The 14,053-nt window shown below is 34.1% G+C and overlaps 1 protein-coding gene across 2 annotated transcripts in view; it reads left to right on the top strand.

The window, feature by feature from the left end:
* The window catches only part of LOC125048726 (protein real-time), a 37,841-nt gene that overhangs the window by 13,575 nt on the left and 10,213 nt on the right, over nucleotides 1-14,053 (top strand). For both annotated transcript variants that reach the window (XM_047647564.1, XM_047647563.1), the window contains exons 2-5: nucleotides 3,266-3,415; nucleotides 3,651-3,782; nucleotides 5,281-5,410; nucleotides 6,108-6,284. In XM_047647564.1, coding sequence (XP_047503520.1) covers nucleotides 3,266-3,415; nucleotides 3,651-3,782; nucleotides 5,281-5,410; nucleotides 6,108-6,284 — 589 coding nt within the window. The remainder of the gene's footprint in view (nucleotides 1-3,265; nucleotides 3,416-3,650; nucleotides 3,783-5,280; nucleotides 5,411-6,107; nucleotides 6,285-14,053) is intronic.

Raw genomic sequence — 14,053 nt, 5'->3', positions numbered from 1 at the left:
ATATAATATAAAGTTTATTGATTCCTCGTCGTGTGTCGTAACATCAGTTTCATTTCCGACAGTGGAGGCCGCCGACAGGGTCTTGCGAAATTCCTTTAATATGGTTAGTTATGTTTCATCAAACGCTATTTTCTCAACTATTAAAAGTTGTGAATAGATTTCAAAACCAATCCAAATTAATTTTATGGGTATTTGCCTCATATTATATCTGTTTACATCATTTTACATTTATAGGCAAATTCCTTTGGTGTCTGACAGACGTTGATTTTGAGGTCAAAAATGCCGGTTTCGTAGAATTTTCATTTTGTTAAAATCAAAATATATCAAAAGAATTTTCGTTATAGGTGAAATACATTAGTGTTCAATATTATATATATCTATATAAGAGGATCCGACAGATGTTGTCCTGTACATACGTCATACATACAAAAAAATTCATCAAAATCTGACGTTTAGGAGTTTCATTACGAACACATGCACAGAAGATAATGTATACCAGCTGTTTATTTGCCGTATAGATATAACCTAGATACCGTCTGCAGTGCCATCTGCAGGGCTGATTTGAGAATTTAAACCATCCAGGGCGCCACCCAAACGCGTACAAAAAATTCATTCAAATCAGTCCAGCCGTTTAAGAGGAGTTCAGTGGCATATATACGTACCTACAGTAGAATTGTATATATAAAGATTTGAAATTAATAACGCATAAAATTAAGATAAAATCTGCCATTATTCTTGAATTCTTTTTTTCAATTGTTGAATATTTGAAGATGAATTGGTGTCAAGGTTTTTAAAAGATATAGAATCGTTTATAAAAAGGTACATTCTTGCGAACAATGGCAAGTAAAAGGTTGTTACATAACCTATATCCAGCCTTCGATTCTACAGACGTGTAGATGAGTGTTAGTTCAATATCAGGTATTGAATATTGAATTATTCCGCTCGATCAACACCTCGATGCCGCTCGACATCACACTGATTCAATTTGTTACTGTTTGCTCCCACGTCGTATTATTATTTATTTAGGACACTTCACATATGTATGTACATGTCTTTCACGTATTAAATGTGTTCGTTTGTATCACTTTTACATTGGAATGCTGATTGATTTGTAATTTAATATAAGTTTTACGTTATCTATCCTAATATTATAAAGAGATAATGTTTGAGAGGTTGTGTGGGTAATCTCTGGACAAAATAAACTCAAACAACTACTGCACGGAACTACTTTTTTAAGGTTTACACAGGTATTAGGTCACAGTTGCATGTTTATATATCACTACAAACAAATATGTATTATATACTGTAGAGTATTGTGATCTTATTTTTGATTGCACGAAGGTAAATAGGCTTTTTATGTAATGACGATAAAGAAAAAGTGATTTAACTTACCGCGGGCCCTAACTACGTAATTTCCTCAATTTATTTCTGAAAGCATTACAATTTAATATTTCGTCGTGAAAGAGAAATCTACTGGTTTCTCTCAAAAGGACGTCTGAGATGTTTCAAGGTATAACTTATTTAATTAATTTTCACGAGGACATTTCACTAATCCTCAACTGGAAATGGTGAAGGCCAATTTGGAGTTGTGGAATAATGTAGATTAAGTAATTAATCGAAATTATCTTGCATTTATTCTCGAGTTAGCTTGAGTTCTTTGAGTCGGATTATATAATGTTTCTTATCACAAACACAAATTACGTTATCCAAAAGATTTTGGAAATAAAAATCCCTCGTAAGATACGTCCTATTGGAATTAAAGATACTTCCTTCTCTATTAAAAAAATAAAAATAAATCAGTGGCGCTACAACCCCTTTAGGTCTAGGCCTCAGATTTCTGAATCTGTTTCATGATCATTTTTAAATCTAATAGGCAAGTAGGTGATCAGCCTCCAGTGCCTGACACACGCCGTCGACTTTTTGGGTCTAAGACATGTCGGTTTTCTTTCACCGTTCAAGCAAATTTTAAATGCGCACATAGAAAGAAAGTCCATTGGTGCACAGCCGGGGATCGAACCTACGACCTCAGGTATGAGAGTCGCACGCTGAAGCCACTAGGCCAACACTGCTCACTTTATTCTCTAAATAAATACTAAAAATTACTGTTAAATCTCATATTAGATCTCAAGCGCGTCCTTTGTGAAGCATAAATCATTCAAATAAAGTAGTAGACGCGTGTTCTATTGAATAGTGCTGGGAATGAAGGGGTGGACGACAAAAGAACGAATCAGCCATTCAATGTCGTCTTTTAGTTGAGACGCGTCACCGGAAAACTATCAAACGAAGGCTGAATGCTATACACGGTAGACATTTAGTGGTGAATGCTATTTAAGGAAACATTTTATTAGAATTAAAGGATACTATGTAAAGTTGCGTGTTCAAATTCCCCTTGATTATCTATGAACATACGTATATATACGCCAGGGAATAGAGGACATCTTAACCAATATACGTCTTGTTTTAAATGTTTCAGAAATGGTTGCTAAGGTTTTAAGTTGATCTCTTTGAGTTTGAATTGTAATCTTACGAGTGCAATATTTAAGGCGAAAAATAATGTTTGAGATTCAATAAAGTTTCGATTTTTAATGAAGATCATTTGCTGCATATAGCAAGGGCATATCGAGGCAATTAAAGCGGATATAGCCGATCGATGTTTTCTACTTTATTGACGACGCAAATACTTGTGTAGTGAAATTGATGGTTAATCCCAGAATTTGAATATTTTAAATGGAATTACTTGAACGCAGATATTAGAGAAAAAGGGTTTAATTCTTTAAATTCTTAATTATGTATTTTACAATATGACTTGGAAGTAAACGATTTGTTCTTAAGATTTCATTATAAAAAAAAAAAATTAAACTAAATTAAGCAAAAAAGCTGGAGCGGCCGCAGAGCAGCCAGAAAATAATAAACGGCACAAATATAAGAGTCTTTCCTCCAACTTCGATTTTATTCCCTTTGGAGCAGAGACTCTTGGGCCGTGGGGTTCAAGTGCATAGGCGCTAACTAAAGATTTAAGTTGGCGACTAGTAGATAGTACCGGTGTCCCCAGAGCTGGTGCTTTCCTCGCTCAACGAATAAGTTTCGCATTACAGCGAGGAAATGCTGCCAGCGTTAAAGGTACACTGCTACAGAGATCAAACTTTTTAAATTTGATTTGGTTTCTTTTTAATAATTTTTATTATTACTTTGTAGGTTAAGAAAATTGTAAGTAGAAATTAGTTTTTAATTCACATCTTGAATTACAAATAACGTTTGTTTTCAGGCATACGAAAGACGGTTTCCGAACTGCCCTCAGATACCAGTGGTCTTGGAGTGCGTCATCACAGATGATAGCTGGACGGCTGATGATGCGCAGCGTCACACTACCAGACGCTGTCAGCTTAACGTAGAAGCACCTTATATTCTGAAAAAGGTAAAGAAGTGACTGGATAGATGTAACAACACGATAAAATTATTCTTATTAATTCTTGTCGCTGAAATTATAATTAAATACGTCATTATTGTTATTCAAGGATAATATGACCTCCTACTGATGATTTTTTTAAATCAGCTCAATACTTACACAGAGAACTTGTTACCTCTACATAATATTAGCATAGATTATAATCTTTTATGTCTCGAAAGTTTGACGTTCCGGCTTTTTGCAGATGATAGGTGTGGACCACGTATACTTCATCCAGAAGAATCATCTGGACCTCAAGAGTCGTATTCTGGATATTGAAGCCACAAATGAGACTTTCGCATCGAGGGTGTCTGTTGTCGAGAAATGTCGTTACTATGTAAGCTTTTTTAGCTAATTAAATTATAAAGCTATATTCGTACATAAATAATATTTTAAAATCAATATCCTATTTTTGATTCATTTTTGTCTTATGTAAAAGTAACTTATATAGTAAGGTATAGGATATAGCAGTGTTGGTTTAGTGGCTTCAGTGTGCGACTCTCATCCCTGAGGTCTTAGGTTCGATCCCCGGCTGTGCACCAATGGACTTTCTTTCTATGTGCTCATTTAACATTCGCTCGAACAGTGAAGAAAAACATTCTGAGGACATCGGCTTGCCTTAAACCCAAGAAGTCGACGGCGTGTGTCAACCACAGTAGGCTGATCACCTACTTGCCTATTATATTGACAAATGATCATGAAACAGATACAGAAATTTGAGGCCCAGACCTAAAAAGGTTGTAGCACCACTAAATTTTTTATTATGTAACAATAAAATGTGTGATCCTTTATGTAATCCTAAGATAGGCTTTTGTTAGTAAAATCCCGAGTTGATTTTAATAAGGAAATGTTTTTTATGCAAATAATCTCAACCGAAACCGCTCAGTGTTGTGTATGTTAATTAATATTATAAAATCAAATAATTATTAATTTATGTAGTGTGATATATTTAAGCAATTGATAATGCAATGTACTTCCGTCATAAATGTATGTCAAGAACAATTGAGAAGAAACGATTACACTGGTCGTTATTACGTGTTTACAGGCATTTTGATGGATTCATTATGATAGTGTCATTCATTGATCCAATGTTCAATTATGTAGTTCATTCGGTAACTTGAGTCTCAATTTATCATTTACACACTTTATTTTTGTGTATATATTCTGACTATGTTACCTATATAAGTAGTGTTGGCTTAGTGGATTCAGCGTGTAACTCTCATCCCTGAGGTCGTAGGTTCGATCCCCGGCTGTACACCAATGGACTATCTGTCTATGTGCGCATTTAACATTCGCTCGAATGGTGAAGGAAAACTTGCTTACTTTAGATACAAATAATCGACGAATTGTGTCAGGCACAGGAGGATGACCACCCACTTGTCTGTTTGATTTACAAATGTTCATGAAACAGATACAGAAATCTGAGGCTCAGACCTAAAACACGTTCACAGTACATAAGGCCAGCTTATATATTAATTGTGTATTACATGAGCAAGAAAAAGTATAACAGTAGGTAAGAATAAGAAGTCTTATAAGATAAACAAGAATAATTTTGAAATAAAATTACAGTCGGGGAAGTAAAAGTTAATTTTTTTGATGCCAACAGTAGAATATGTATAATAAATGACCTTTATCAAAGTGTATACTGTCACACGAGGTTGCAGCGCCCTTGACTAAACCGTACACGAAGAATATTCAATGACAATAAGAACACAGGCTACCTTCGCTTAAGTTACTTGTATAATTCATTTTAACTTATTAATTAAAAAGATAAAAATACCATTCTATTTTGTTGTAAATGATACTAAAACATAATTATATTGTTATATATAAAGGTTCATCCCGAGAACACGAACTGGACATGTTTCGAGCAGAGCGCGCTCCTCGATGTGAAGAATTTCTTCGGTCTAGAGAGCACTGTGGAGAAGATAGCTATGAAACAGTACGCCTCCAACATTGCAAAAGGTATACATAGAAGTCAGTAAGAGCAGTGTTGGCCTAGTGGCTTCAATGTGCGACTCTCATCCCTGAGCGCGTAGGTTCGATCCCCGGCTGTGCACCAATGGAGTCTTGTGTCTATGTGCCTATTACTATTAGATTGACAAATGATTATGAAACAGATACACAAATCTGAAGCCTAAAAAAGGTTGTAGCGTCACTGAATTATTTTTATTTTATTATATACTAGCTGTTACATTGTGATTGAATGGTTGAGAAATGAGAAACAAACCAAATAATTATTATGTTTCATATAATTTTAATTTTGCAATAATTGTGGAAAAACATGAAAAATAAAAAAACAAAAAATAATTTAGATAAAAACAATCCTTAATGCGGATTATATATCATGCTAAAATTTCAGCTCGATCGGTGCAAAATTTTTTGAGTTTTTGAAGCGAACACAAACCAACATAACATTTTTATATATCATATAGATAGAAGTAATATTTATACGTATAGGGCAAAGACCTACCAAGCGAATTCCACCCGCGAGAATGAAATTTATATTGTAAATCGAAATGGATACTACAGTAGTTTTTGATTATGCCGGTTAACTACAGCCCCTAGTAATTTTGAGAGCCTACAATTAAAAGGACATCAAGCTGATTTATATTGTAATTCGTTAAATCGTAGTGTGTGAAGTATAATTAACGATCCTTAGGCAAGGAGCTAATTGAAGAGTTCATGAAAGAAGTCTATAACGATGGCGTGAAGGAGCTCAAACCCTGGACATCATCTGACCCCTCACTCAACCGGGAGCTCCGTCGCGTGGTGTCCCGTGACACGGAGCCATTATCCCCACGACCCGCTGCTGAAACCAAGAAACATTCTTTACCAGGTATGTTTACGTGTTACGGACATTTTTTTTATTTGCATTTTTATGAAAATACAGATTTTCGTAGTGTACATAATATGTCATGTTCCGAAAGAAATTTGATGTCGGCCATATCGAAAAACTGGTGTATTTATCCATAAATAAATTCTCATCATCATATATGCAATAATTCACTGAAGGATAGCTATTAAGGGCTCATAGCGTCAGTCGTCACCAACTACCTATTATTCTTATTAAACATAATTGTTTTACTAGAAAACTCAAAGTAATAGGCTTATTCATTATTTAAGAAGCTAATTACGTTGAAAATGTCCCTGAATGCCGAGCGGTATTAACATTATGATAGGTCGCTTTTATTTGCATTTTATGACCGTAAAACAAAGGTACACATGAATTATTTAATATTTACCCACTTGATGATGGATTATAACTTTGACCCCAAGTGCTTTACATATTTTAAGAACATGACACAATAGTATCGTTACACAAATATAAACTTTCAAATAATAATTATGGTTAGAAGATTTTTTTTGAATGGCCATGAGCCTTGGTTTCTAAAAGGCTGATGGATCTTCAGTTTAACCTGAGGCCATTTAAATCATTAATTTGCTATTATATATTAATGTTATGGTACAATATTTTTTATTTTGATATTGTCCTAATCACTGTTTACATATGTTTTAAATGCTTTATTTGTTCCCTTAGTTTTGTCAAAATAACTATACCTATGTATTTTTGCACTTCTTGCGCTTACCTTATCTTATTTCTTATCTTACAGCGTTTGCCTGGAAGAGATCGCTCGAAAGCGATAAGGCCAGTTGCCTTCTTTTTTATTTAATTATGTATTGTATTTCTGTACATGCAACATCTGTACTGTACAACACATTTGAAGGGTGCAAAATTTTTCTATGACCACATATACGTACGATTAACCAAAATATATATTGTATAGATTTGTCGAAGATATGTTAATAGACTATTTTATAAATTAAATCTTCTGCAATGACTATTTTCAAACACGAAAATCTTGCGTTATCGTTGAGCCAGACGGGGCGACGCCTCTCGTACACTTTTTAAAGCCATGATTATCATCACCTGCTTACCATAATCACCTTTAGTACCACCTGGGCAGAACATTTATAATCAGAACAGGTAATTTTATTCATTATTTGACTTCGTAAACAAAACTTAACGGAAATAAACACTTTTTTTTTAAATTATTATTTGGAGTGCTTCATATACGAGTGTAAGTCTCGTGCTCTTAAGACTGACAAATCTGTTAATGGTGAGGTAAAATTGTATCATAAAGAAAGTAAAGTTTCATTAATACCGATTCAGTAGCTTATGTCCAAGATTTTTCCATTTCCCTCAGAGATGTTGGGACTTTATTTAAATATCGAATACAACATTCAAATAAGGCCAGTAGTATCCGAGTACAGTTGATAAACAAACAAACATACATACAATATCTGTATCCCCACAGTGTTCCTTATAAGCCCGTTAAAAACTTAGCCCGAAACGTAAATTAAATATTTATATCCATACAACTCGCGTGTAAGCTCCACATTTACACAATGTGTACTCAATTCAAAACAATGAAGTATTTAGGGCTGTAATTCAAACAAAAAATATATTTATTTCTATATTCAGTATGTCGTCTTACAACTACGATATAATATAACACTGCACAATATATATAGCTAATCTATAATAAGCTAAACTATAAGCTATCAACGCAGTGCCCTAATAACATGGTTAACTAGAAATTAGACACCCATTTAGACAAGTAGTATATTGCGAAATTAACTGAATGATTAGTGTTGATACCATTTACAAAGCATGTCTTATATAGAGGTTATCTCATATAATTGCCTTTACAAATAACTTTTGTTTTGTCTAGTTACATGCGGGTTAGCCCTAATTCCAGCCCCCGATTAACGGGTTTATTTCTTCTTATACGTAATTTTTTCTATAGTTGTCTAGTAATTCGATTAAATAATACAACAATCGTCCTGGCAATACTCACAAATAACATTTTGTGATTATATTTGTGCACAGAAGAATGGTTCGAACGGTAAAAGTATATCGGTCAATATTGCTATGAAATTGTGGTGCCATACGCTAAAACTAATCTTCTGTATATGCACGAGAACTAATTCTAAATATGCGAACAGAAATGAAGACCAACACAACAACAAAGTTGCCATTAACAAATACAGATTAATATTAATGGAAATGATATTTTCACTCCTCCTCCATCAATATATAATACAAATGCAAGGTTCCGGTAATTATCTGATGAGCACTGATGTAGTTGTCCAAATTCCGCCATTTTGGTAAGATACATCACGTCATCGGGATACAGACGGAAGCAAAAGACAACCAAAACGGCAACTATTACCCATAAGTACAATCATACTAGTACCACTGACTAAGCGAAAAGTATAAATTAATTAAACATTCTCGTGTGATAAAAATAATTAGTGTGTTAATTAAATAAATTAATGAAACACATTTCTAAATTAAATACGATTTTATTTGAAATATATTTAAATCAATGTTATGTTCGTTGCGATATCAATTCTATGCCAAGATCTATATTCCTATACCTTCTCATTTGAAAGTATAATTTCCAAAGTCGTCTAGAATTCTGGTTGAACAGTACTACGATCGCTTGTGGTATTAATCGTAAGTAGAATATTGATTTTAGGACATATAGTAGATTGATGTTTATCACAATAGAAGACAAGTAGATCAAAGTGATGAAATCGCATAAGATAGCCACGCACACTAAAGATGCTATCCTCTTCCCTCGAGCCCTGCTTGCGAGGTTGCAGGACTTGACGACATGTCTAGCAATACAGGCGAACAACATAAAATTCACACTTAAAATCATATAGATACTTATCATTACCGGTAGCATCCTAAGCAGAACGGTATCTAAAGGTATCACCATCGGTATGATGACATTTGTCAATGTTTTGATGGTAATCATGGCGCCATAAGCGAAAGTAGTCGCTTTTGCCTTTTCAAATGGTATAGTTTGTATAAATACAAGAACTAGCTTCAAATAGGCGAACAGCGATGCACACAGAGACCATGTTAGAGTTATCATGAACAAATATTGGTTAAGGGCAATGGATATGGAGTTGTGCCCATCAAAAAACAGTCTGTTTATTAAGATAGAGTATAAATGCAATGTTCCCGTCACGATTTGATGTCCACTGATGTAGTTGTGCAGATTTCGCCATTGGGGGATGAGGTACCACGTCACCAAGAACACTATGGAGGCCATGGTAGACCAGAACACGGATATCACAAGCACAATCATTTCCGAACAGCGTATATGACTGACTAATCGTATTGAAAATATTTTCATGTTTGATAATTATAATTGGGCCTACAATTCAGTTTTAATTATTTCGTTTGACACTCTGTGTGATTTATATTTTAGTAGCGGTCTCCACAGACGTTGTCCTGCATGATATTTCAAACGATTAGGATATTAAACAAAGTATGATAGTACCTACTACAGCTCCATCTGAAGGGTTGATTTGTAAATCTAAACCATCCAGGGCTCCACCCAAACGCATACAAAAAATATCATTAAAATCGTTCCAGCTGTTTAAGATGAGTTCAGTGACATACACACGTACAGTAGAATTATATATATGTGTTCTGATCTTTTAAGTTAGATCAAACTGCACTAATTTGATTGAAATTGGTTAAGTAGTTTAGGAGTCTATAGTAAACAAACAACGTGACGCGTAATTTATATATATTAAGATATCTTTGGTAAAAATCCTTAACTAAGCTAGCAAAAGCTACACTAAGCCTAATTAATGCCTGGATTAGGTTAATATTTGCGTGATACAGTCTGCATATATCTCTTGACATGAATTATGCATGTAACCGTTGGCAGAGTGGGTCACGCGAAATGACATTATGGTAAATAGACTGTCCTTTGCGCTTGAAATAATTCTACGTTATCCTAAACTCGTATAAATCATCAAAGAACAAACTAAGCTTACGTAAAAGCTTGAATAAATAGTAGAGAACTTTCATCTAAACTCAGTTGATACACCGCTGCTTGCATTTGAGCTTTCAGTGGGTTGAATTATAATGAATAATAAATAAATAAATTTATTATTAATATTAATTAATTATTTTGGTTTTATTAGAGGTTTATATTACTTATTAATGATTATTTTTGGACTATTAAACACCGAGTTTCAGCATTTCCCTTTTCATAGGTTCAGTAACCTAAGAAAAGGGAAAGCTGTCTCATCTTCCAACTTAGTAAAGTAATAATTATTGGTAATATTTAGAGTCGTGACTTAGCGCTAAACATGACACCCGCATAGTTAAAAGAGCGCTAAGATTAACGACGTTAATCACGACTTCTATGATTGTAAATCACAAAACTACGGGTTCTGCCGTTTAAATTTATTTATATGAATGTTGCTCGCTTAAGAATTATTGATCATGCTTTGGATTTTAAGCGTTTTTTTTAATTTAAAGGACAAACAACTTTTCTCCTCTCCAACCGCGTAATTTGTTTGCGCCTGTCATAACGACACTTTGCTGTTGTTGACGCTAATTGGATTCGTGTCAGATATCACCATTACAAGTTGTTAGTGAGAAATTTATCCATTAGTTTCTGTATTTACATTAAATCATTAACGGTCGGTAATGTCTGACAATGAAACCAGGTTTTTGCCCGTTCTTCTCATCGGCGCGTTATTAATCGGTATCTAAAGGCTCCTTATGATTAACGATTTTTTTAACCTTTAACCATTCCAAATGGCCTCCATCCCTCAATCCTCCCTTTCCTTCCCAGGTCCTTCCGGGTTGCGGAGTAACTTGGGACTAGCAAGATCATCACATAGACTTTTAAGGGCCCGTAGCAAATCTGTACCAAAAGATATGAACTCCGCCGAGAAGAAATCGAGTCATGGCCTTAAATTGCTATTGAAACGTAAAAGTAAACACACATGTTTGGATAAAACGACGTCTACCTCTAGCATTACTGACAAAACAAAAGAAAGTTGCCTGAACGCCTGCGAAGAGAAAATTAGCAGGATAGCGTTCTCTACTCCTAACTTGAGCGAGGAAAACGCGCAAGACGTGTGCCAGTTGCCGCCCTGTGGCTGTGCGTCACCTAACGTCATAGATGTCATGTCTAGATGGGACAGTCTAGTTCTAGTGTTGTTGTTTGCAATGATTATAGCGTATATTATGTCGTCCCCTCTTTCATTCCTATTTCCGCGACAGAGCAGACAAGAATAGATAAGTGTAATATATGGTTTATTTTCTTTTTTGTATTTTTGTTTTTACATTTTAGTTAAGTGGTAATATTGATAAAATATGGAGCGTTCGTACTAGCACAATTGTTCCTTTGTCATGGCCTTTATATCATGTATATTAAACGAAAATCACTGCTAAATATCTTACAATAGAGGGAAAGATGTGCGTAGGTGGTGTACGCCCACAGGTTTTGTTGTCAGTATATTATGTGCTGAATGTTTGCAAAAAACTATGAAAAAAGTTACCAGTAATAGTAGTAACATTTTGAACAGGTGATAAAGCAGGTCCTGGTTTTCTTTCCAACAATGTCTATCCATTAATTATTTTTTTCTTTATACACATTCTCGAATGAGGAAAATATACAAAAGTATGCCTGTTTTAGGCACAGAAGGATAAATCTTTAAATTCTATTCGGTCTGAGACCTGACGATTCTTCTCTTTTACACACATAACTTTTCTTAAGAGATCTTATTGGAAAATTTTCAGACAATTTTAGTGCCGTACTTAAAGGATTTCCGTGGCTAAAGTGTCGCATTGGCCTTGACACAGCACCAAATGAGATTTAGGGTTGTCAACAATCTGTTATCTATAAGTTACAACAACCTTACATATAACAACTTAATAATAATTATTATTAAGCCTTTATTGTTGACACCCAGTATAATACATAGACACATTTGTTTAGTTACATAACCTAACTTAATCTAATACATCTGATGTGCCGGTTTTGATGATCAGCGTGTCCTGTGACACATAGGCCTCTTCCAGCTGCTTCCATTATTTTCTAATGTTAGCTCTTGTCCAAGTTGTGTCTCCTATTCTCTTTATATCGTCTGCCCATCTCTAGCTTAAAGTAATTTTTGTTTTTAAATAAATCACTACTGTATGTTTACGTCGTGAAATTATTTTATTCTATGAAATATTATAGAAACTTTAGGTTTATTAAAGTCTAGTTTCTTTTGATATTGCATTAACCAACCACCTGATATTGGATTTTCGAACCAACTTGTATTAGATAACACAAGTGATATAGATACATTTTATAAACAAACATTTGATATTAACAAAAAAACTTTATTTTATCGTAATTTTATAAAATATTAAGCAACAACCCTGGAGGATGCATCTGGCAACCCTTTTGCAAATACAGCGAACTTGAAATTAGTTCCAAGTTCAACGAGTTGTGGGCGGAATGCAGATTGTAATGGATTAAATTGAAAAAGTAATTGTAAAGCTATTATCTTGTTTTCTACTTATGTATTTTTCTCTATTTACTCGTATATTGCGTAGACTACAAAAGCAAATCGTACATAGAAATACAGAAGTTGTAATTACTAACAGGTGAATTTATAATAATAATAATAACGCAACAGAATAGTAGCTAAAAGTATTGCTTAATACAGGAGAGCAATTTTGGCCTAGTGGCTTCAGCTTGCGACTCTCATCCCTGATTTTCTATCTATGTGCGCAATTCACATTCGCTTGATCGGTGAAGGAACACTATACAGTGTTCGTACACCGAACCACTACACGACCAATTCATAGACTACAATTATACATATTTATGTACATATGGGGACGTGTGTGCGGCACTGACGATACACCGGCTGTACGCTGTGCAGGTTATAACCAACCTTAGGGTAGAAGGACTCCTTTTTCCGCAATTAGACTCGTGGTTGGTCCGTTGTGCGTAGATATATAACCAACCTTATAATAATAATAATTTATTTGCAAGAATATGGTGCAAAAATATTATGGTGATACAATCTAAACTTCGCATATTCTGCCACACTTTGTCTTACATAATTAAAAGGTTTTTTACATAGTAGTTATATATTACAATCAATATATAGACTCCATTGCTCGGTTTTAAAGTTTGAAATTCATAATTATACTAGTTGTAAGCAAATTAATTTATTGTAGTTCTCTTGAAAAAATGTTTCCTATTTTCAGTAGCAAGATAAAATGTATATTTCTCGTAGTACATACTACAGCGACATTTCTAAATATTAATAATTGTGGATAAACGCCATTTAGACGTGTTTTAATGCGTGATTTTGACATTAGACCAGTGCCGATAATTTTTGAAAGCAAAAAAAATTACAGTAGGATGAAACCCATTAGAAAAGCAGGGGAATATGATCAAAATGAAAGGAAAAATAAATTACGGTCGATCTGAGGTCGGGAAGGGGAGGGGGGGGGGAGTTTTAAGGGTAAAAAACGGTTTACCTCGATTTCCGGCAAAACTAAAAGTCCTATCGAAGAAAGTTAAATGGCAAAGTTGTAGGTAATAAAAAGATCTAAAACTTTTGTATTTACACATTTTTCACATAACCTCAAAATTGGTGTGAAAAATTCAAAAAACCAAGTTTTTGGTTTTTTATTTTTATCTTTTACAAAAATTTATTTTTTTAAACGAAATTTGGTGAAAACTTACCTTATTATGTCCCAAATATACTGTAATT

This window comes from Pieris napi, chromosome 4, assembly GCF_905475465.1.
Source record: "Pieris napi chromosome 4, ilPieNapi1.2, whole genome shotgun sequence".
In the NCBI taxonomy this organism is placed as follows: Eukaryota; Metazoa; Arthropoda; class Insecta; order Lepidoptera; family Pieridae; genus Pieris; species Pieris napi.
Note: the sequence above shows the minus strand (reverse complement) of the source record. Positions and strands in the feature narration are given on the sequence as shown.